At 39.4% G+C, this 24008-nt stretch overlaps 1 protein-coding gene across 1 annotated transcript in view; it reads left to right on the plus strand.

The window, feature by feature from the left end:
* Positions 1–23700, plus strand: part of LOC311123829 (LON peptidase N-terminal domain and RING finger protein 1-like) — a 44820-nt gene extending 21120 nt beyond the window's left edge. The window contains exons 4-7 of the mRNA XM_084198053.1: positions 20990–21371; positions 21462–21537; positions 21641–21755; positions 23034–23700. Coding sequence (XP_084054179.1) covers positions 20990–21371; positions 21462–21537; positions 21641–21755; positions 23034–23159 — 699 coding nt within the window. The 3' untranslated portion in view covers positions 23160–23700. The remainder of the gene's footprint in view (positions 1–20989; positions 21372–21461; positions 21538–21640; positions 21756–23033) is intronic.
* Positions 23701–24008: the final 308 nt, after the last annotated feature.

The following is a 24008-nucleotide window of genomic DNA, read 5'->3' on the forward strand; positions in this document are numbered from 1 at the left end:
CAGTTACATGGTCAGTTACAGTTTGGTTACAGTTACAAGGTCAGTTACAGTTAGGTTACAGTTACATGGTCAGTCACAGTTAGGTTACAGTTACATGGTCAGTTACAGTTAGGTTACAGTTACATGGTCAGTTACAGTTATATGGTCAGTCACAGTTAGGTTACAGTTACATGGTCAGTTACAGTTAGGTTACAGTTACATGGTCAGTTACAGTTACATGGTCAGTCACATTTAGGTTACAGTTACATGGTCAGTTACAGTTACATGGTCAGTTATAGTTAGGTTACAGTTACAAGGTCAGTTACAGTTACATGGTCAGTTACAGTTAGGTTACAGTTACATGGTCAGTTACAGTTAGGTTACAGTTACATGGTCAGTTACAGTTAGGTTACAGTTACATGGTCAGTTACAGTTAGGTTACAGTTACGAGGTCAGTTAGGTTACAGTTACATGGTCAGTTACAGTTATGTTACAGTTACATGGTCAGTTACATTTAGGTTACAGTTAGGTTACAGTTACATGGTCAGTTACAGATAGGTTACAGTTACATGGTTAGTTACAGTTACATGGTCAGTCACAGTTAGGTTACAGTTACATGGTCAGTTACAGTTAGGTTACAGTTACATGGTCAGTCACAGTTAGGTTACAGTTACATGGTCAGTTACAGTTACATGGTCAGTTACAGTTAGGTTACAGTTACATAGTCAGTTACAGTTAGGTTCCAGTTACAAGGTCAGTTACAGTTACATGGTCAGTCACAGTTAGGTTACAGTTACATGGTCAGTCACAGTTAGGTTACAGTTACATGGTCAGTTACAGTTAGGTTACAGTTACATGGTCAGTTACAGTTAGGTTACAGTTACATGGTCAGTTACAGTTAGGTTACAGTTACATGGTCAGTCACAGTTAGGTTACAGTTACATGGTCAGTCACAGTTAGGTTACAGTTACATGGTCAGTTACATTTAAGTTACAGTTACATGGTCAGTTACTGTTACATGTTCAGTCACAGTTAGGTTACAGTTACATGATCAGTTACAGTTAGGTTACAGTTACAGTTAGGTTAGTTAGGTTACAGTTACATGGTCAGTTACAGTTAGGTTACAGTTACATAGTCAGTTACAGTTAGGTTACAGTTACAAGGTCAGTTACAGTTACATGGTCAGTCACAGTTAGGTTACAGTTACATGGTCAGTTACGGTTAGGTTACAGTTACATGGTCAGTTACAGTTAGGTTACAGTTACAAGGTCAGTCACAGTTAGGTTACAGTTACATGGTCAGTTACAGTTAGGTTACAGTTACATGGTCAGTTACAGTTACATGGTCAGTCACAGTTAGGTTACAGTTACATGGTCAGTCACAGTTAGGTTACAGTTACATGGTCAGTTACAGTTACATGGTCAGTCACAGTTAGGTTACAGTTACATGGTCAGTTACAGTTACATGGTCAGTTACAGTTAGGTTCCAGTTACATGGTCAGTTACAGTTACATGGTCAGTCAGAGTTAGGTTACAGTTACATGGTCAGTTACAGTTACATGGTCAGTTACAGTTAGGTTACAGTTACAAGGTCAGTTACAGTTACATGGTCAGTCACAGTTAGGTTACAGTTACATGGTCAGTTACAGTTAGGTTACAGTTACAGTTAGGTTACAGTTACAAGGTCAGTTACAATTAGGTTACAGTTACATGGTCAGTCACAGTTAGGTTACAGTTACATGGTCAGTTACATTTAGGTTACAGTTACATGGTCAGTTACAGTTACATGTTCAGTCACAGTTAGGTTACAGTTACATGGTCAGTTACAGTTAGGTTACAGTTACAGTTAGGTTACAGTTACATGGTCAGTTATAGTTAGGTTACAGTTACATAGTCAGTTACAGTTAGGTTACAGTTACACGGTCAGTTACAGTTACATGTTCAGTCACAGTTAGGTTACAGTTACATGGTCAGTTACAGTTAGGTTACAGTTACATGGTCAGTTACAGTTAGGTTACAGTTACAAGGTCAGTCACAGTTAGGTTACAGTTACATGGTCAGTTACAGTTTGGTTACAGTTACAAGGTCAGTTACAGTTAGGTTACAGTTACATGGTCAGTCACAGTTAGGTTACAGTTACATGGTCAGTTACAGTTAGGTTACAGTTACATGGTCAGTTACAGTTATATGGTCAGTCACAGTTAGGTTACAGTTACATGGTCAGTTACAGTTAGGTTACAGTTACATGGTCAGTTACAGTTACATGGTCAGTCACATTTAGGTTACAGTTACATGGTCAGTTACAGTTACATGGTCAGTTATAGTTAGGTTACAGTTACAAGGTCAGTTACAGTTACATGGTCAGTTACAGTTAGGTTACAGTTACATGGTCAGTTACAGTTAGGTTACAGTTACATGGTCAGTTACAGTTAGGTTACAGTTACATGGTCAGTTACAGTTAGGTTACAGTTACGAGGTCAGTTAGGTTACAGTTACATGGTCAGTTACAGTTATGTTACAGTTACATGGTCAGTTACATTTAGGTTACAGTTAGGTTACAGTTACATGGTCAGTTACAGATAGGTTACAGTTACATGGTTAGTTACAGTTACATGGTCAGTCACAGTTAGGTTACAGTTACATGGTCAGTTACAGTTAGGTTACAGTTACATGGTCAGTCACAGTTAGGTTACAGTTACATGGTCAGTTACAGTTACATGGTCAGTTACAGTTAGGTTACAGTTACATAGTCAGTTACAGTTAGGTTCCAGTTACAAGGTCAGTTACAGTTACATGGTCAGTCACAGTTAGGTTACAGTTACATGGTCAGTCACAGTTAGGTTACAGTTACATGGTCAGTTACAGTTAGGTTACAGTTACATGGTCAGTTACAGTTAGGTTACAGTTACATGGTCAGTTACAGTTAGGTTACAGTTACATGGTCAGTCACAGTTAGGTTACAGTTACATGGTCAGTCACAGTTAGGTTACAGTTACATGGTCAGTTACATTTAAGTTACAGTTACATGGTCAGTTACTGTTACATGTTCAGTCACAGTTAGGTTACAGTTACATGATCAGTTACAGTTAGGTTACAGTTACAGTTAGGTTAGTTAGGTTACAGTTACATGGTCAGTTACAGTTAGGTTACAGTTACATAGTCAGTTACAGTTAGGTTACAGTTACAAGGTCAGTTACAGTTACATGGTCAGTCACAGTTAGGTTACAGTTACATGGTCAGTTACGGTTAGGTTACAGTTACATGGTCAGTTACAGTTAGGTTACAGTTACAAGGTCAGTTACAGTTACAAGGTCAGTCACAGTTAGGTTACAGTTACATGGTCAGTTACAGTTAGGTTACAGTTACATGGTCAGTTACAGTTACATGGTCAGTCACAGTTAGGTTACAGTTACATGGTCAGTCACAGTTAGGTTACAGTTACATGGTCAGTTACAGTTACATGGTCAGTCACAGTTAGGTTACAGTTACATGGTCAGTTACAGTTACATGGTCAGTTACAGTTAGGTTACAGTTACATGGTCAGTTACAGTTAGGTTACATTTACGAGGTCAGTTAGGTTACAGTTACATGGTCAGTTACAGTTATGTTACAGTTACATGGTCAGTTACAGTTAGGTTACAGTTACATGGTCAGTTACAGTTACATGGTCAGTCACAGTTAGGTTACAGTTACATGGTCAGTTACAGTTAGGTTACAGTTACATGGTCAGTTACAGTTAGGTTACAGTTACATGGTCAGTTACAGTTACATGGTCAGTCACAGTTAGGTTACAGTTACATGGTCAGTCATAGTTAGGTTACAGTTACATGGTCAGTTACAGTTACATGGTCAGTCACAGTTAGGTTACAGTTACATGGTCAGTTACAGTTAGGTTACAGTTACATGGTCAGTTACAGTTAGGTTACAGTTACAAGGTCAGTCACAGTTAGGTTACAGTTACATGGTCAGTTACAGTTACATGGTCAGTTACAGTTAGGTTCCAGTTACATGGTCAGTTACAGTTACATGGTCAGTCAGAGTTAGGTTACAGTTACATGGTCAATTACAGTTAGGTTACAGTTACATGGTCAGTTACAGTTACATGGTCAGTCACAGTTAGGTTACAGTTACATGGTCAGTCACAGTTAGGTTACAGTTACATGGTCAGTTACAGTTACATGGTCAGTTACAGTTAGGTTACAGTTACATGGTCAGTTACAGTTAGGTTACAGTTACAAGGTCAGTCACAGTTAGGTTACAGTTACATGGTCAGTTACAGTTACATGGTCAGTTACAGTTAGGTTCCAGTTACATGGTCAGTTACAGTTACATGGTCAGTCAGAGTTAGGTTACAGTTACATGGTCAATTACAGTTAGGTTACAGTTACATGGTCAGTTACAGTTACATGGTCAGTTACAGTTAGGTTACAGTTACATGGTCAGTTAAGTTAGGTTACATTTACGAGGTCAGTTAGGTTACAGTTACATGGTCAGTTACAGTTATGTTACAGTTACATGGTCAGTTACAGTTAGGTTACAGTTACATGGTCAGTTACAGTTACATGGTCAGTCACAGTTAGGTTACAGTTACATGGTCAGTTACAGTTAGGTTACAGTTACATGGTCAGTTACAGTTAGGTTACAGTTACATGGTCAGTTACAGTTACATGGTCAGTCACAGTTAGGTTACAGTTACATGGTCAGTCATAGTTAGGTTACAGTTACATGGTCAGTTACAGTTACATGGTCAGTCACAGTTAGGTTACAGTTACATGGTCAGTTACAGTTAGGTTACAGTTACATGGTCAGTTACAGTTAGGTTACAGTTACAAGGTCAGTCACAGTTAGGTTACAGTTACATGGTCAGTTACAGTTACATGGTCAGTCACAGTTAGGTTACAGTTACATGGTCAGTTACAGTTAGGTTCCAGTTACATGGTCAGTTACAGTTACATGGTCAGTCAGAGTTAGGTTACAGTTACATGGTCAGTTACAGTTACATGGTCAGTCACATTTAGGTTACAGTTACATGGTCAGTCAGAGTTAGGTTACAGTTACATGGTCAGTCACAGTAAGGTTACAGTTACATATTCAGTCACAGTTAGGTTACAGTTACAAGGTCAGTTACAGTTAGGTTACAGTGACAAGGTCAGTTACAGTTAGGTTACAGTTACATGGTCAGTCACAGTTAGGTTACAGTTACATGGTCAGTTACAGTTAGGTTACAGTTACAAGGTCAGTTACAGTTACATGGTCGGTCACAGTTAGGTTACAGTTACATGGTCAGTTACAGTTAGGTTACAGTTACATTGTCAGTTACAGTTAGGTTACAGTTACATGGTCAGTTACCGTTAGGTTACAGTTACTAGGTCAGTTACAGTTAGGTTACAGTTACATGGTCAGTCACAGTTAGGTTACAGTTACATGGTCAGTTACATTTAGGTTACAGTAACATGGTCAGTTACAGTTACATGTTCAGTCACAGTTAGGTTACAGTTACATGGTCAGTTACAGTTAGGTTACAGTTACAGTTAGGTTACAGTTACATGGTCAGTTATAGTTAGGTTACAGTTACATAGTCAGTTACAGTTAGGTTACAGTTACACGGTCAGTTACAGTTACATGGTCAGTCACAGTTATGTTACAGTTACATGGTCAGTTACAGTTAGGTTACAGTTACATGGTCAGTTACAGTTAGGTTACAGTTACATGGTCAGTTACAGTTAGGTTACAGTTACAAGGTCAGTCACAGTTAGGTTACAGTTACATGGTCAGTTACAGTTACAAGGTCAGTTACAGTTAGGTTACAGTTACATGGTCAGTCACAGTTAGGTTACAGTTACATGGTCAGTTACAGTTAGGTTACAGTTACATGGTCAGTTACAGTTATATGGTCAGTCACAGTTAGGTTACAGTTACATGGTCAGTTACAGTTAGGTTACAGTTACATGGTCAGTTACAGTTACATGGTCAGTCACAGTTAGGTTACAGTTACATGGTCAGTTACAGTTACATGGTCAGTTACAGTTAGGTTACAGTTACAAGGTCAGTTACAGTTACATGGTCAGTTACAGTTAGGTTACAGTTACATGGTCAGTTACAGTTAGGTTACAGTTACATGGTCAGTTACAGTTAGGTTACAGTTACATGGTCAGTTACAGTTAGGTTACAGTTACGAGGTCAGTTAGGTTACATTTACATGGTCAGTTACAGTTATGTTACAGTTACATGGTCAGTTACAGTTAGGTTACAGTTAGGTTACAGTTACATGGTCAGTTACAGATAGGTTACAGTTACATGGTCAGTTACAGTTACATGGTCAGTCACAGTTAGGTTACAGTTACATGGTCAGTTACAGTTAGGTTACAGTTACATGGTCAGTCACAGTTAGGTTACAGTTACATGGTCAGTTACAGTTACATGGTCAGTTACAGTTAGGTTACAGTTACATAGTCAGTTACAGTTAGGTTCCAGTTACAAGGTCAGTTACAGTTACATGGTCAGTTACAGTTACATGGTCAGTTACAGTTAGGTTACAGTTACATGGTCAGTTACAGTTAGGTTACAGTTACAAGGTCAGTTACAGTTAGGTTACAGTTACATGGTCAGTCACAGTTAGGTTACAGTTACATGGTCAGTCACAGTTAGGTTACAGTTACATGGTCAGTTACAGTTAGGTTACAGTTACAAGGTCAGTTACAGTTAGGTTACAGTTACATGGTCAGTCACAGTTAGGTTACAGTTACATGGTCAGTCACAGTTAGGTTACAGTTACATGGTTAGTTACAGTTAGGTTACAGTTACAAGGTCAGTTACAGTTACATGGTCAGTCACAGTTAGGTTACAGTTACATGGTCAGTCACAGTTAGGTTACAGTTACATGGTCAGTTACAGTTACATGGTCAGTCACAGTTAGGTTACAGTTACATGGTCAGTTACAGTTACATGGTCAGTTACAGTTAGGTTACAGTTACAAGGTCAGTTACAGTTACATGGTCAGTTACAGTTAGGTTACAGTTACATGGTCAGTTACAGTTAGGTTACAGTTACATGGTAAGTTACAGTTAGGTTACAGTTACATGGTCAGTTACAGTTAGGTTACAGTTACGAGGTCAGTTAGGTTACAGTTACATGGTCAGTTACAGTTATGTTACAGTTACATGGTCAGTTACATTTAGGTTACAGTTAGGTTACAGTTACATGGTCAGTTACAGATAGGTTACAGTTACATGGTTAGTTACAGTTACATGGTCAGTCACAGTTAGGTTACAGTTACATGGTCAGTTACAGTTAGGTTACAGTTACATGGTCAGTCACAGTTAGGTTACAGTTACATGGTCAGTTACAGTTACATGGTCAGTTACAGTTAGGTTACAGTTACATAGTCAGTTACAGTTAGGTTCCAGTTACAAGGTCAGTTACAGTTACATGGTCAGTCACAGTTAGGTTACAGTTACATGGTCAGTCACAGTTAGGTTACAGTTACATGGTCAGTTACAGTTAGGTTACAGTTACATGGTCAGTTACAGTTAGGTTACAGTTACATGGTCAGTTACAGTTAGGTTACAGTTACATGGTCAGTCACAGTTAGGTTACAGTTACATGGTCAGTCACAGTTAGGTTACAGTTACATGGTCAGTTACATTTAAGTTACAGTTACATGGTCAGTTACTGTTACATGTTCAGTCACAGTTAGGTTACAGTTACATGATCAGTTACAGTTAGGTTACAGTTACAGTTAGGTTAGTTAGGTTACAGTTACATGGTCAGTTACAGTTAGGTTACAGTTACATAGTCAGTTACAGTTAGGTTACAGTTACAAGGTCAGTTACAGTTACATGGTCAGTCACAGTTAGGTTACAGTTACATGGTCAGTTACGGTTAGGTTACAGTTACATGGTCAGTTACAGTTAGGTTACAGTTACAAGGTCAGTCACAGTTAGGTTACAGTTACATGGTCAGTTACAGTTAGGTTACAGTTACATGGTCAGTTACAGTTACATGGTCAGTCACAGTTAGGTTACAGTTACATGGTCAGTCACAGTTAGGTTACAGTTACATGGTCAGTTACAGTTACATGGTCAGTCACAGTTAGGTTACAGTTACATGGTCAGTTACAGTTACATGGTCAGTTACAGTTAGGTTACAGTTACATGGTCAGTTACAGTTAGGTTACATTTACGAGGTCAGTTAGGTTACAGTTACATGGTCAGTTACAGTTATGTTACAGTTACATGGTCAGTTACAGTTAGGTTACAGTTACATGGTCAGTTACAGTTACATGGTCAGTCACAGTTAGGTTACAGTTACATGGTCAGTTACAGTTAGGTTACAGTTACATGGTCAGTTACAGTTAGGTTACAGTTACATGGTCAGTTACAGTTACATGGTCAGTCACAGTTAGGTTACAGTTACATGGTCAGTCATAGTTAGGTTACAGTTACATGGTCAGTTACAGTTACATGGTCAGTCACAGTTAGGTTACAGTTACATGGTCAGTTACAGTTAGGTTACAGTTACATGGTCAGTTACAGTTAGGTTACAGTTACATGGTCAGTCACAGTTAGGTTACAGTTACAAGGTCAGTCACAGTTAGGTTACAGTTACATGGTCAGTTACAGTTACATGGTCAGTTACAGTTAGGTTCCAGTTACATGGTCAGTTACAGTTACATGGTCAGTCAGAGTTAGGTTACAGTTACATGGTCAATTACAGTTAGGTTACAGTTACATGGTCAGTTACAGTTACATGGTCAGTCACAGTTAGGTTACAGTTACATGGTCAGTCACAGTTAGGTTACAGTTACATGGTCAGTTACAGTTACATGGTCAGTTACAGTTAGGTTACAGTTACATGGTCAGTTACAGTTAGGTTACAGTTACAAGGTCAGTCACAGTTAGGTTACAGTTACATGGTCAGTTACAGTTACATGGTCAGTTACAGTTAGGTTCCAGTTACATGGTCAGTTACAGTTACATGGTCAGTCAGAGTTAGGTTACAGTTACATGGTCAATTACAGTTAGGTTACAGTTACATGGTCAGTTACAGTTACATGGTCAGTTACAGTTAGGTTACAGTTACATGGTCAGTTAAGTTAGGTTACATTTACGATGTCAGTTAGGTTACAGTTACATGGTCAGTTACAGTTATGTTACAGTTACATGGTCAGTTACAGTTAGGTTACAGTTACATGGTCAGTTACAGTTACATGGTCAGTCACAGTTAGGTTACAGTTACATGGTCAGTTACAGTTAGGTTACAGTTACATGGTCAGTTACAGTTAGGTTACAGTTACATGGTCAGTTACAGTTACATGGTCAGTCACAGTTAGGTTACAGTTACATGGTCAGTCATAGTTAGGTTACAGTTACATGGTCAGTTACAGTTACATGGTCAGTCACAGTTAGGTTACAGTTACATGGTCAGTTACAGTTAGGTTACAGTTACATGGTCAGTTACAGTTAGGTTACAGTTACAAGGTCAGTCACAGTTAGGTTACAGTTACATGGTCAGTTACAGTTACATGGTCAGTCACAGTTAGGTTACAGTTACATGGTCAGTTACAGTTAGGTTCCAGTTACATGGTCAGTTACAGTTACATGGTCAGTCAGAGTTAGGTTACAGTTACATGGTCAGTTACAGTTACATGGTCAGTCAGAGTTAGGTTACAGTTACATGGTCAGTCACAGTAAGGTTACAGTTACATATTCAGTCACAGTTAGGTTACAGTTACAAGGTCAGTTACAGTTAGGTTACAGTGACAAGGTCAGTTACAGTTAGGTTACAGTTACATGGTCAGTCACAGTTAGGTTACAGTTACATGGTCAGTTACAGTTAGGTTACAGTTACAAGGTCAGTTACAGTTACATGGTCGGTCACAGTTAGGTTACAGTTACATGGTCAGTTACAGTTAGGTTACAGTTACATGGTCAGTTACAGTTAGGTTACAGTTACATGGTCAGTTACCGTTAGGTTACAGTTACAAGGTCAGTTACAGTTAGGTTACAGTTACATGGTCAGTCACAGTTAGGTTACAGTTACATGGTCAGTTACATTTAGGTTACAGTAACATGGTCAGTTACAGTTACATGTTCAGTCACAGTTAGGTTACAGTTACATGGTCAGTTACAGTTAGGTTACAGTTACAGTTAGGTTACAGTTACATGGTCAGTTATAGTTAGGTTACAGTTACATAGTCAGTTACAGTTAGGTTACAGTTACACGGTCAGTTACAGTTACATGGTCAGTCACAGTTATGTTACAGTTACATGGTCAGTTACAGTTAGGTTACAGTTACATGGTCAGTTACAGTTAGGTTACAGTTACATGGTCAGTTACAGTTAGGTTACAGTTACAAGGTCAGTCACAGTTAGGTTACAGTTACATGGTCAGTTACAGTTACAAGGTCAGTTACAGTTAGGTTACAGTTACATGGTCAGTCACAGTTAGGTTACAGTTACATGGTCAGTTACAGTTAGGTTACAGTTACATGGTCAGTTACAGTTATATGGTCAGTCACAGTTAGGTTACAGTTACATGGTCAGTTACAGTTAGGTTACAGTTACATGGTCAGTTACAGTTACATGGTCAGTCACAGTTAGGTTACAGTTACATGGTCAGTTACAGTTACATGGTCAGTTACAGTTAGGTTACAGTTACAAGGTCAGTTACAGTTACATGGTCAGTTACAGTTAGGTTACAGTTACATGGTCAGTTACAGTTAGGTTACAGTTACATGGTCAGTTACAGTTAGGTTACAGTTACATGGTCAGTTACAGTTAGGTTACAGTTACGAGGTCAGTTAGGTTACATTTACATGGTCAGTTACAGTTATGTTACAGTTACATGGTCAGTTACAGTTAGGTTACAGTTAGGTTACAGTTACATGGTCAGTTACAGATAGGTTACAGTTACATGGTCAGTTACAGTTACATGGTCAGTCACAGTTAGGTTACAGTTACATGGTCAGTTACAGTTAGGTTACAGTTACATGGTCAGTCACAGTTAGGTTACAGTTACATGGTCAGTTACAGTTACATGGTCAGTTACAGTTAGGTTACAGTTACATAGTCAGTTACAGTTAGGTTCCAGTTACAAGGTCAGTTACAGTTACATGGTCAGTTACAGTTACATGGTCAGTTACAGTTAGGTTACAGTTACATGGTCAGTTACAGTTAGGTTACAGTTACAAGGTCAGTTACAGTTAGGTTACAGTTACATGGTCAGTCACAGTTAGGTTACAGTTACATGGTCAGTCACAGTTAGGTTACAGTTACATGGTCAGTTACAGTTAGGTTACAGTTACAAGGTCAGTTACAGTTAGGTTACAGTTACATGGTCAGTCACAGTTAGGTTACAGTTACATGGTCAGTCACAGTTAGGTTACAGTTACATGGTTAGTTACAGTTAGGTTACAGTTACAAGGTCAGTTACAGTTACATGGTCAGTCACAGTTAGGTTACAGTTACATGGTCAGTCACAGTTAGGTTACAGTTACATGGTCAGTTACAGTTACATGGTCAGTCACAGTTAGGTTACAGTTACATGGTCAGTTACAGTTACATGGTCAGTTACAGTTAGGTTACAGTTACAAGGTCAGTTACAGTTACATGGTCAGTTACAGTTAGGTTACAGTTACATGGTCAGTTACAGTTAGGTTACAGTTACATGGTAAGTTACAGTTAGGTTACAGTTACATGGTCAGTTACAGTTAGGTTACAGTTACGAGGTCAGTTAGGTTACAGTTACATGGTCAGTTACAGTTATGTTACAGTTACATGGTCAGTTACAGTTACATGGTCAGTCACAGTTAGGTTACAGTTACATGGCCAGTTACAGTTAGGTTACAGTTACATGGTCAGTCACAGTTAGGTTACAGTTACATGGTCAGTCATAGTTAGGTTACAGTTACATGGTCAGTTACAGTTACATGGTCAGTCACAGTTAGGTTACAGTTACATGGTCAGTTACAGTTAGGTTACAGTTACATGGTCAGTTACAGTTAGGTTACAGTTACAAGGTCAGTAACAGTTAGGTTACAGTTACATGGTCAGTTACAGTTACATGGTCAGTCACAGTTAGGTTACAGTTACATGGTCAGTTACAGTTAGGTTCCAGTTACATGGTCAGTTACAGTTACATGGTCAGTCACAGTTAGGTTACAGTTACATGGTCAGTTATTGTTAGGTTACAGTTACATGGTCAGTTACATGGTCAGTAATAGTTAGGTTACAGTTACATGGTCAGTTACAGTTACATGGTCAGTTACAGTTACAAGGTCAGTTACAGTTACATGGTCAGTTACAGTTAGGTTACAGTTACATGGTCAGTTACAGTTAGGTTACAGTTACATGGTCAGTTACAGTTAGGTTACAGTTACATTGTCAGTTACAGTTAGGTTACAGTTACATGGTCAGTTACAGTTAGGTTACAGTTACATGGTCAGTCACAGTTAGGTTACAGTTACATGGTCAGTTACAGTTACATGGTCAGTTACAGTTAGGTTACAGTTACATAGTCAGTTACAGTTAGGTTCCAGTTACAAGGTCAGTTACAGTTACATGGTCAGTTACAGTTACATGGTCAGTTACAGTTAGGTTACAGTTACATGGTCAGTTACAGTTAGGTTACAGTTACAAGGTCAGTTACAGTTAGGTTACAGTTACATGGTCAGTCACAGTTAGGTTACAGTTACATGGTCAGTCACAGTTAGGTTACAGTTACATGGTCAGTTACAGTTAGGTTACAGTTACAAGGTCAGTTACAGTTAGGTTACAGTTACATGGTCAGTCACAGTTAGGTTACAGTTACATGGTCAGTCACAGTTAGGTTACAGTTACATGGTTAGTTACAGTTAGGTTACAGTTACAAGGTCAGTTACAGTTACATGGTCAGTCACAGTTAGGTTACAGTTACATGGTCAGTCACAGTTAGGTTACAGTTACATGGTCAGTTACAGTTACATGGTCAGTCACAGTTAGGTTACAGTTACATGGTCAGTTACAGTTACATGGTCAGTTACAGTTAGGTTACAGTTACAAGGTCAGTTACAGTTACATGGTCAGTTACAGTTAGGTTACAGTTACATGGTCAGTTACAGTTAGGTTACAGTTACATGGTAAGTTACAGTTAGGTTACAGTTACATGGTCAGTTACAGTTAGGTTACAGTTACGAGGTCAGTTAGGTTACAGTTACATGGTCAGTTACAGTTATGTTACAGTTACATGGTCAGTTACAGTTACATGGTCAGTCACAGTTAGGTTACAGTTACATGGCCAGTTACAGTTAGGTTACAGTTACATGGTCAGTCACAGTTAGGTTACAGTTACATGGTCAGTCATAGTTAGGTTACAGTTACATGGTCAGTTACAGTTACATGGTCAGTCACAGTTAGGTTACAGTTACATGGTCAGTTACAGTTAGGTTACAGTTACATGGTCAGTTACAGTTAGGTTACAGTTACAAGGTCAGTAACAGTTAGGTTACAGTTACATGGTCAGTTACAGTTACATGGTCAGTCACAGTTAGGTTACAGTTACATGGTCAGTTACAGTTAGGTTCCAGTTACATGGTCAGTTACAGTTACATGGTCAGTCACAGTTAGGTTACAGTTACATGGTCAGTTATTGTTAGGTTACAGTTACATGGTCAGTTACATGGTCAGTAATAGTTAGGTTACAGTTACATGGTCAGTTACAGTTACATGGTCAGTTACAGTTACAAGGTCAGTTACAGTTACATGGTCAGTTACAGTTAGGTTACAGTTACATGGTCAGTTACAGTTAGGTTACAGTTACATGGTCAGTTACAGTTAGGTTACAGTTACATTGTCAGTTACAGTTAGGTTACAGTTACATTGTCAGTTACAGTTAGGTTACAGTTACAAGGTCAGTTAGATTACAGTTACATGGTCAGTTACAGTTAGGTTACAGTTACATGGTCAGTTACAGTTAGGTTACAGTTACATGGTCAGTCACAGTTAGGTTACAGTTACATGGTCAGTTACAGTTAGGTTACAGTTACATGGTCAGTTACAGTTAGGTTACAGTTACAAGGTCAGTTACATGGTCAGTCACAGTTAGGTTACAGTTACATGGTTAGTTACAGTTAGGTTACAGTTACATGGTCAGTTACAGTTACATGGTCAGTTACAGTTAGGTTACAGTTACAGGGTCAGTTACAGTTACATGGTCAGTTACAGTTACATGGTCAGTTACAGTTAGGTTACAGTTACATGGTCAGTTACAGTTAGGTTACAGTTACAAGGTCAGTTAGGTTACAGTTACATGGTCAGTTACAATTAGGTTACAGTTACATGGTCAGTCACAGTTAGGTTATAGTTACATGGTCAGTCACAATTAGGTTACAGTTACATGGTCAGTTACAGTTAGGTTACAGTTACATGGTCAGTTACAGTTAGGTTACAGTTACATGGTCAGTTACAGTTACATGGTCAGTCACAGTTAGGTTACAGTTACATGGCCAGTTACAGTTAGGTTACAGTTACATGGTCAGTTACAGTTAGGTTACAGTTACAAGGTCAGTTACAGTTACATGGTCAGTCACAGTTAGGTTACAGTTACATGGTCAGTCATAGTTAGGTTACAGTTACATGGTCAGTTACAGTTACATGGTCAGTCACAGTTAGGTTAAAGTTACATGGTCAGTTACAGTTAGGTTACAGTTACAAGGTCAGTAACAGTTAGGTTACAGTTACATGGTCAGTTACAGTTACATGGTCAGTCACAGTTAGGTTACAGTTACATTGTCAGTTACAGTTAGGTTCCAGTTACATGGTCAGTTACAGTTACATGGTCAGTCACAGTTAGGTTACAGTTACATGGTCAGTTACAGTTAGGTTACAGTTACATGGTCAGTTACATGGTCAGTAACAGTTAGGTTACAGTTACATGGTCAGTTACAGTTACATAGTCAGTTACAGTTACAAGGTCAGTTACAGTTACATGGTCAGTTACAGTTAGGTTACAGTTACATGGTCAGTTACAGTTAGGTTACAGTTACATGGTCAGTTACAGTTAGGTTACAGTTACATTGTCAGTTACAGTTAGGTTACAGTTACATTGTCAGTTACAGTTAGGTTACAGTTACAAGGTCAGTTAGATTACAGTTACATGGTCAGTTACAGTTAGGTTACAGTTACATGGTCAGTTACAGTTAGGTTACAGTTACATGGTCAGTCACAGTTAGGTTACAGTTACATGGTCAGTTACAGTTAGGTTACAGTTACATGGTCAGTTACAGTTAGGTTACAGTTACAAGGTCAGTTACATGGTCAGTCACAGTTAGGTTACAGTTACATGGTCAGTTACAGTTAGGTTACAGTTACATGGTCAGTTACAGTTACATGGTCAGTTACAGTTACATTGTCAGTTACAGTTAGGTTACAGTTACATGGTCAGTTACAGTTAGGTTACAGTTACAAGGTCAGTTAGGTTACAGTTACATGGTCAGTTACAATTAGGTTACAGTTACATGGTCAGTCACAGTTAGGTTATAGTTACATGGTCAGTCACAATTAGGTTACAGTTACATAGTCAGTTACAGTTAGGTTACAGTTACATGGTCAGTTAGGTTACAGTTACATGGTCAGTTACAGTTAGGTTACAGTTACATGGTCAGTTACAGTTAGGTTACAGTTACATGGTCAGTCACAGTTAGGTTACAGTTACATGGTCAATCACAGTTAGGTTACAGTTACAAGGTCAGTACAGTTACATGGTCAGTCACAGTTAGGTTACAGTTACATGGTCAGTCACAGATAGGTTACAGTTACATGGTCAGTTACAGTTAGGTTACAGTTACATGGTCAGTTACAGTTAGGTTACAGTTACATGGTCAGTTAGATTACAGTTACATGGTCAGTTACAGTTAGGTTACAGTTACATGGTCAGTTACAGTTAGGTTACAGTTACATGGTCAGTCACAGTTAGGTTACAGTTACATGGTCAGTTACAGTTAGGTTACAGTTACATGGTCAGTTACAGTTAGGTTACAGTTACAAGGTCAGTTACATGGTCAGTCACAGTTAGGTTACAGTTACATGGTCAGTTACAGTTAGGTTACAGTTACATGGTCAGTTACAGTTACATGGTCAGTTACAGTTAGGTTACAGTTACAGGGTCAGTTACAGTTACATGGTCAGTTACAGTTACATGGTCAGTTACAGTTAGGTTACAGTTACATGGTCAGTTACAGTTAGGTTACAGTTACAAGGTCAGTTAGGTTACAGTTACATGGTCAGTTACAATTAGGTTGCAGTTACATGGTCAGTCACAGTTACGTTATAGTTACATGGTCAGTCACAATTAGGTTACAGTTACATGGTCAGTTACAGTTAGGTTACAGTTACATGGTCAGTTACAGTTACATGGTCAGTCACAGTTAGGTTACAGTTACATGGCCAGTTACAGTTAGGTTACAGTTACATGGTCAGTTACAGTTAGGTTACAGTTACAAGGTCAGTTACAGTTACATGGTCAGTCACAGTTAGGTTACAGTTACATGGTCAGTCATAGTTAGGTTACAGTTACATGGTCAGTTACAGTTACATGGTCAGTCACAGTTAGGTTAAAGTTACATGGTCAGTTACAGTTAGGTTACAGTTACAAGGTCAGTAACAGTTAGGTTACAGTTACATGGTCAGTTACAGTTACATGGTCAGTCACAGTTAGGTTACAGTTACATTGTCAGTTACAGTTAGGTTCCAGTTACATGGTCAGTTACAGTTACATGGTCAGTCACAGTTAGGTTACAGTTACATGGTCAGTTACAGTTAGGTTACAGTTACATGGTCAGTTACATGGTCAGTAAAAGTTAGGTTACAGTTACATGGTCAGTTACAGTTACATAGTCAGTTACAGTTACAAGGTCAGTTACAGTTACATGGTCAGTTACAGTTAGGTTACAGTTACATGGTCAGTTACAGTTAGGTTACAGTTACATGGTCAGCTACAGTTAGGTTACAGTTACATTGTCAGTTACAGTTAGGTTACAGTTACATTGTCAGTTACAGTTAGGTTACAGTTACAAGGTCAGTTAGATTACAGTTACATGGTCAGTTACAGTTAGGTTACAGTTACATGGTCAGTTACAGTTAGGTTACAGTTACATGGTCAGTCACAGTTAGGTTACAGTTACATGGTCAGTTACAGTTAGGTTACAGTTACATGGTCAGTTACAGTTAGGTTACAGTTACAAGGTCAGTTACATGGTCAGTCACAGTTAGGTTACAGTTACATGGTCAGTTACAGTTAGGTTACAGTTACATGGTCAGTTACAGTTACATGGTCAGTTACAGTTACATTGTCAGTTACAGTTAGGTTACAGTTACATGGTCAGTTACAGTTAGGTTACAGTTACAAGGTCAGTTAGGTTACAGTTACATGGTCAGTTACAATTAGGTTACAGTTACATGGTCAGTCACAGTTAGGTTATAGTTACATGGTCAGTCACAATTAGGTTACAGTTACATAGTCAGTTACAGTTAGGTTACAGTTACATGGTCAGTTAGGTTACAGTTACATGGTCAGTTACAGTTAGGTTACAGTTACATGGTCAGTTACAGTTAGGTTACAGTTACATGGTCAGTCACAGTTAGGTTACAGTTACATGGTCAATCACAGTTAGGTTACAGTTACAAGGTCAGTACAGTTACATGGTCAGTCACAGTTAGGTTACAGTTACATGGTCAGTCACAGTTAGGTTACAGTTACATGGTCAGTTACAGTTAGGTTACAGTTACATGGTCAGTTACAGTTAGGTTACAGTTACATGGTCAGTTACAGTTAGGTTCCAGTTACATGGTCAGTTACAGTTAGGTTCCAGTTACATGGTCAGTTACAGTTACATGGTCAGTCACAGTTAGGTTACAGTTACATGGTCAGTTATTGTTAGGTTACAGTTACATGGTCAGTTACATGGTCAGTAATAGTTAGGTTACAGTTACATGGTCAGTTACAGTTACATGGTCAGTTGCAGTTACAAGGTCAGTTACAGTTACATGGTCAGTTACAGTTAGGTTACAGTTACATGGTCAGTTACAGTTAGGTTACAGTTACATTGTCAGTTACAGTTAGGTTACAGTTACATTGTCAGTTACAGTTAGGTTACAGTTACAAGGTCAGTTAGATTACAGTTACATGGTCAGTTACAGTTAGGTTACAGTTACATGGTCAGTTACAGTTAGGTTACAGTTACATGGTCAGTCACAGTTAGGTTACAGTTACATGGTCAGTTACAGTTAGGTTACAGTTACATGGTCAGTTACAGTTAGGTTACAGTTACAAGGTCAGTTACATGGTCAGTCACAGTTAGGTTACAGTTACATGGTCAGTTACAGTTAGGTTACAGTTACATGGTCAGTTACAGTTACATGGTCAGTTACAGTTAGGTTACAGTTACAGGGTCAGTTACAGTTACATGGTCAGTTACAGTTACATGGTCAGTTACAGTTAGGTTACAGTTACATGGTCAGTTACAGTTAGGTTACAGTTACAAGGTCAGTTAGGTTACAGTTACATGGTCAGTTACAATTAGGTTACAGTTACATGGTCAGTCACAGTTAGGTTATAGTTACATGGTCAGTCACAATTAGGTTACAGTTACATGGTCAGTTACAGTTAGGTTACAGTTACATGGTCAGTTACAGTTAGGTTACAGTTACATGGTCAGTTACAGTTACATGGTCAGTCACAGTTAGGTTACAGTTACATGGCCAGTTACAGTTAGGTTACAGTTACATGGTCAGTTACAGTTAGGTTACAGTTACAAGGTCAGTTACAGTTACATGGTCAGTCACAGTTAGGTTACAGTTACATGGTCAGTCATAGTTAGGTTACAGTTACATGGTCAGTTACAGTTACATGGTCAGTCACAGTTAGGTTAAAGTTACATGGTCAGTTACAGTTAGGTTACAGTTACAAGGTCAGTAACAGTTAGGTTACAGTCACATGGTCAGTTACAGTTACATGGTCAGTCACAGTTAGGTTACAGTTACATTGTCAGTTACAGTTAGGTTCCAGTTACATGGTCAGTTACAGTTACATGGTCAGTCACAGTTAGGTTACAGTTACATGGTCAGTTACAGTTAGGTTACAGTTACATGGTCAGTTACATGGTCAGTAACAGTTAGGTTACAGTTACATGGTCAGTTACAGTTACATAGTCAGTTACAGTTACAAGGTCAGTTACAGTTACATGGTCAGTTACAGTTAGGTTACAGTTACATGGTCAGTTACAGTTAGGTTACAGTTACATGGTCAGTTACAGTTAGGTTACAGTTACATTGTCAGTTACAGTTAGGTTACAGTTACATTGTCAGTTACAGTTAGGTTACAGTTACAAGGTCAGTTAGATTACAGTTACATGGTCAGTTACAGTTAGGTTACAGTTACATGGTCAGTTACAGTTAGGTTACAGTTACATGGTCAGTCACAGTTAGGTTACAGTTACATGGTCAGTTACAGTTAGGTTACAGTTACATGGTCAGTTACAGTTAGGTTACAGTTACAAGGTCAGTTACATGGTCAGTCACAGTTAGGTTACAGTTACATGGTCAGTTACAGTTAGGTTACAGTTACATGCTCAGTTACAGTTACATGGTCAGTTACAGTTACATTGTCAGTTACAGTTAGGTTACAGTTACATGGTCAGTTACAGTTAGGTTACAGTTACAAGGTCAGTTAGGTTACAGTTACATGGTCAGTTACAATTAGGTTACAGTTACATGGTCAGTCACAGTTAGGTTATAGTTACATGGTCAGTCACAATTAGGTTACAGTTACATGGTCAGTTACAGTTAGGTTACAGTTACATGGTCAGTTAGGTTACAGTTACATGGTCAGTTACAGTTAGGTTACAGTTACATGGTCAGTTACAGTTACATGGTCAGTCACAGTTAGGTTACAGTTACATGGTCAATCACAGTTAGGTTACAGTTACAAGGTCAGTACAGTTACATGGTCAGTCACAGTTAGGTTACAGTTACATGGTCAGTCACAGTTAGGTTACAGTTACATGGTCAGTTACAGTTAGGTTACAGTTACATGGTCAGTTACAGTTAGGTTACAGTTACATGGTCAGTTACAGTTAGGTTACAGTTACATGGTCAGTTACAGTTAGGTTACAGTTACATGGTCAGTTACAGTTACATGGTCAGTTACAGTTAGGCTACAGTTACATGGTCAGTTACAGTTACATGGTCAGTCACAGTTAGGTTACAGTTACATGGTCAGTTACAGTTACATGGTCAGTTACAGTTACATGGTCAGTCACAGTTAGGTTACAGTTACATGGTCAGTTACAGTTAGGTTACAGTTACAAGGTCAGTTACAGTTACATGGTCAGTCACAGTTAGGTTACAGTTACATGGTCAGTCACAGTTAGGTTACAGTTACATGGTCAGTTACAGTTAGGTTACAGTTACATGGTCAGTTACAGTTAGGTTACAGTTACAAGGTCAGTTACAGTTACATTGTCAGTCACAGTTAGGTTACAGTTACATGGTCAGTTACAGTTAGGTTACAGTTACAAGGTCAGTTACAGTTACATGGTCAGTCACAGTTAGGTTACAGTAACATGGTCAGTTACAGTTAGGTTACATTTACAAGGTCAGTTACAGTTACATGGTCAGTCACAGTTAGGTTACAGTTACATGGTCAGTCACAGTTAGGTTACAGTTACATGGTCAGTTAGTTAGGTTACAGTTACATGGTCAGTTACAGGTTAACTGTGTCAGGTTAACTGATGTTGGATAAGTTTTTTGAAATGCAATGTCACAGAAGGCAACCTAGTCATTTACATAGTTATCTAGTTATTTAAAATATTCAACAAGTTGTGGGTTTCTAAATTATTGGTTGATGGATTGATTGATTAAAGCCAAGTCTGATGTTGTAGGATGAATTGTGTTGCAGAATGTTGTGGGATAAGTTTATGATGATTAATGGATGGATGGATAGACTAATTGATCTATGTGTCTGTTTCCCCTGGTCAGATCCTGGAGGCGGAGGGCATGTCAGTGCCAGAGGAGGTGCCCCAGATCCTCCAGGTGGTCTCCGGGTACCTTAGAGACCACTGCCCTCCCATCACAAGCCTCTTCCCAGCGGGACCCACACACAGCCACACACACAGCCACACACACAGCCACACACACAGCCACACACAAAGCCACACACACAGCCACACCAAAAGCCTCCGATACCCTCAAGTGGAGGGGGCAGACGGGGACAGGAGAGGAGACTCTGAGAAAGGGTCAAAGGTGAAACATGGGACCAGTACTGAGTGCTGTCTCAGTCTCTGTCAGGCCGTGTCCTTCCTCCCTACAGCCGAGGATGATGAGGAGATGATGATGAGGAAGGAGGAGCGGCACAGCAGGGGTACATAGAGCACACACACACACACACTCACTGGAAGAGAGAAGAGACACATGTAGATGGTTGATATTGGTTCTATGTTGTCTCCCTCAGGAGGCTGCAGTCTGGACAGAAGAGACTCTCTGAGTGTCCTCACTGTGTCTGACTTTGAATGTCCCCTTTGTATCAGGTTAGTAGTTTCCATAGGTGGTACATCCTATGGAGTCTTGTGGTACTGTGTTATTGTAGAGAAACCTGTGCTGTACTCTGATCTTAGTGCTGTACCTCTACAGGTTGTTCTATGAGCCAGTGACCACTCCCTGTGGACACACCTTCTGTAGGACCTGCCTTGAGAGAAGCCTAGACCACAACCTCCGCTGCCCCCTCTGCAAACAGCCACTACAGGAGGTAACTATGGCCTACATAACTATGGCCTACGTAACTAGGGTCTACATAATGAGTGTCTACGTAACTAGGGTCTACGTAACTAGGGTCTACGTAACTAGGGTCTACGTAACTAGGGTCTACGTAACTAGGGTCTACGTAACTAGGGCCTACGTAACTAGGGCCTACGTAACTAGGGCCTACGTAACTAGTGTCTACGTAACTAGTGTCTACGTAACTAGTGCCTACGTAACTAGTGCCTACGTAACTAGTGTCTACGTAACTAGTGTCTACGTAACTAGGGTCTACGTAACTAGTGTCTACGTAACTAGTGTCTACGTAACTAGTGTCTACGTAACTAGTGTCTACGTAACTAGGGCCTACGTAACTAGGGCCTACGTAACTAGGGTCTACGTAACTAGTGTCTACGTAACTAGGGCCTACGTAACTAGTGTCTACGTAACTACAGTGTTACAAAGTGAGAATAAAATGGATTTAATTGTAATTTCTTGTCAACAATCTACACAAAATACTATGTCATGTAGAAGTGGAAGATATATTTATTTTTTAAGATAAAAAAAAAAAGAATCTTAACTAGAATTTAGTATTCAGCCCCTTTGTTTAGGCAAGCCTAAATTACTTCTGTAAGGTCCGTTACACAGATTCAACTACAAAGACCAGGGAGCTTTTTGAAAGCCTCATAAAGAAGGGCAGTGATTGGTAGATGGGTAACAATAACAAATCAGACATTGAATATCTCTTTAAGCATGGTCTAGTTAATAATTATGCTGTGGATTATGAATTAAACTACCCAGACACATCAAAGATACAGTCGTCCTTCTACATGCAGGACAGGAATGAAACTGCTCAGGGATGTTACCATGAGGCCATTGGTGATTTTGATTTTTGATTCATTTATATTAATCTTTTGAAATAATTGAATTGTTCTTCCACTTTGACATTAGAGTATTTTGTGTAGATTGTTGACAAAAAATTACTATGAAATACATTTGAATCCCACTTTGTGACACAATAAAATGTGAAGAAATCCAAGGGGTCTGAATACTTTTGCAAGGCACTGTATGTTCTACATAACTAGGGCCTTCATCTGTGTACATCGGCTCAATCAGAAACACATTGTACATAACATCACAATGAAACAATTACAATGGAAGGGTCTGCTTTGAACTGTTTTATGTTGCTACCATATTTATAACCCAAGGGGGATCACTTTAACTGGGATAAACTTAATTGTTATTTTTCTTCCCAATAATGCTGAATCACTTCCTGTTTCCTGTGTAGTACTTTAAGAACAGGAAGTATAACCCCACGGTGCTGCTGCAGGAGATCATGTCCCGCCTCTTCCCCCTGCAACTGGCTGAGAGGAAGCAGGTCCACGAGACTGAGATGGCCGAACTCTCCAAGTGAGTCCTGTCGCTGATGCACTGTAACCAGGGGTAAACGGAGTTCGATTGCGAACCCTCTCGGTATGTTCTAGAGTCTCCCAGAACTGTAGCCTGGCACCCAAACTGATTTCTCTACGTTTCTCCTTTGAAAGTGCAGTGTTCAGTCTGGTTTAACCAGGCTACCACAATTGGCCCTTACCTGTAAAACGAGCTTTGGAACTATTTTGGGAGAATTTCTTAATGCCTGAATGAAGTGAGAGACTGAAACATGAAATTGTTGATGGACTATCGTATGCTTGCCAGAATGAGCTTGGGGCGAGTTGGCAACCTTAATGGTAACTGTGGCAACAGGTAGAGTAGACGTTGTGACCGTGAGGTCATTGGCAAGGCACCGCACACAGCAACAACACCAGCTGCTGGAGAACAGCAACACAGAAAAGAGACATGGATATTTATATATTTTTTTAAGTTTACACCTCCTCCACTGTTACCCTGATTAACTATCTATTTATCCCTCTCTACATCCGCTCTCTGTCTCTGTCTCTCTCTCGCTCTGACTCTCTCTCGCTGTCTCTGTCTTTCTCTCACTGTCTCTCTCTCTCTCTCTCTCTCTCTCTCTCTCTCTCTCTCTCTCTCTCTCTCTCTCTCTCTCTCTCTCTCTGTCTCTCTCTCTCTCTCTCGCTGTCTGTCTCTCTGTCTCTCTCTCTCTCTCTCTCTCTCTGTTTCTCTCTGTCTCTCGCTCTCTCTCTCTCTGTTTCTCTCTCTCTCGCTCTCTCTCTCTCTCTGTTTCTCTCTCTCTCTCTCTCTCTGTTTCTCTCTCTCGCTCTCTCTCTCTTTCTCTCTCTCTCTGTCTCTCTCTCTCTCTCTCTCT

This window comes from Coregonus lavaretus, assembly GCF_964263955.1.
Source record: "Coregonus lavaretus genome assembly, contig: HAP1_SCAFFOLD_426, whole genome shotgun sequence".
Lineage (NCBI taxonomy): Eukaryota > Metazoa > Chordata > Actinopteri > Salmoniformes > Salmonidae > Coregonus > Coregonus lavaretus.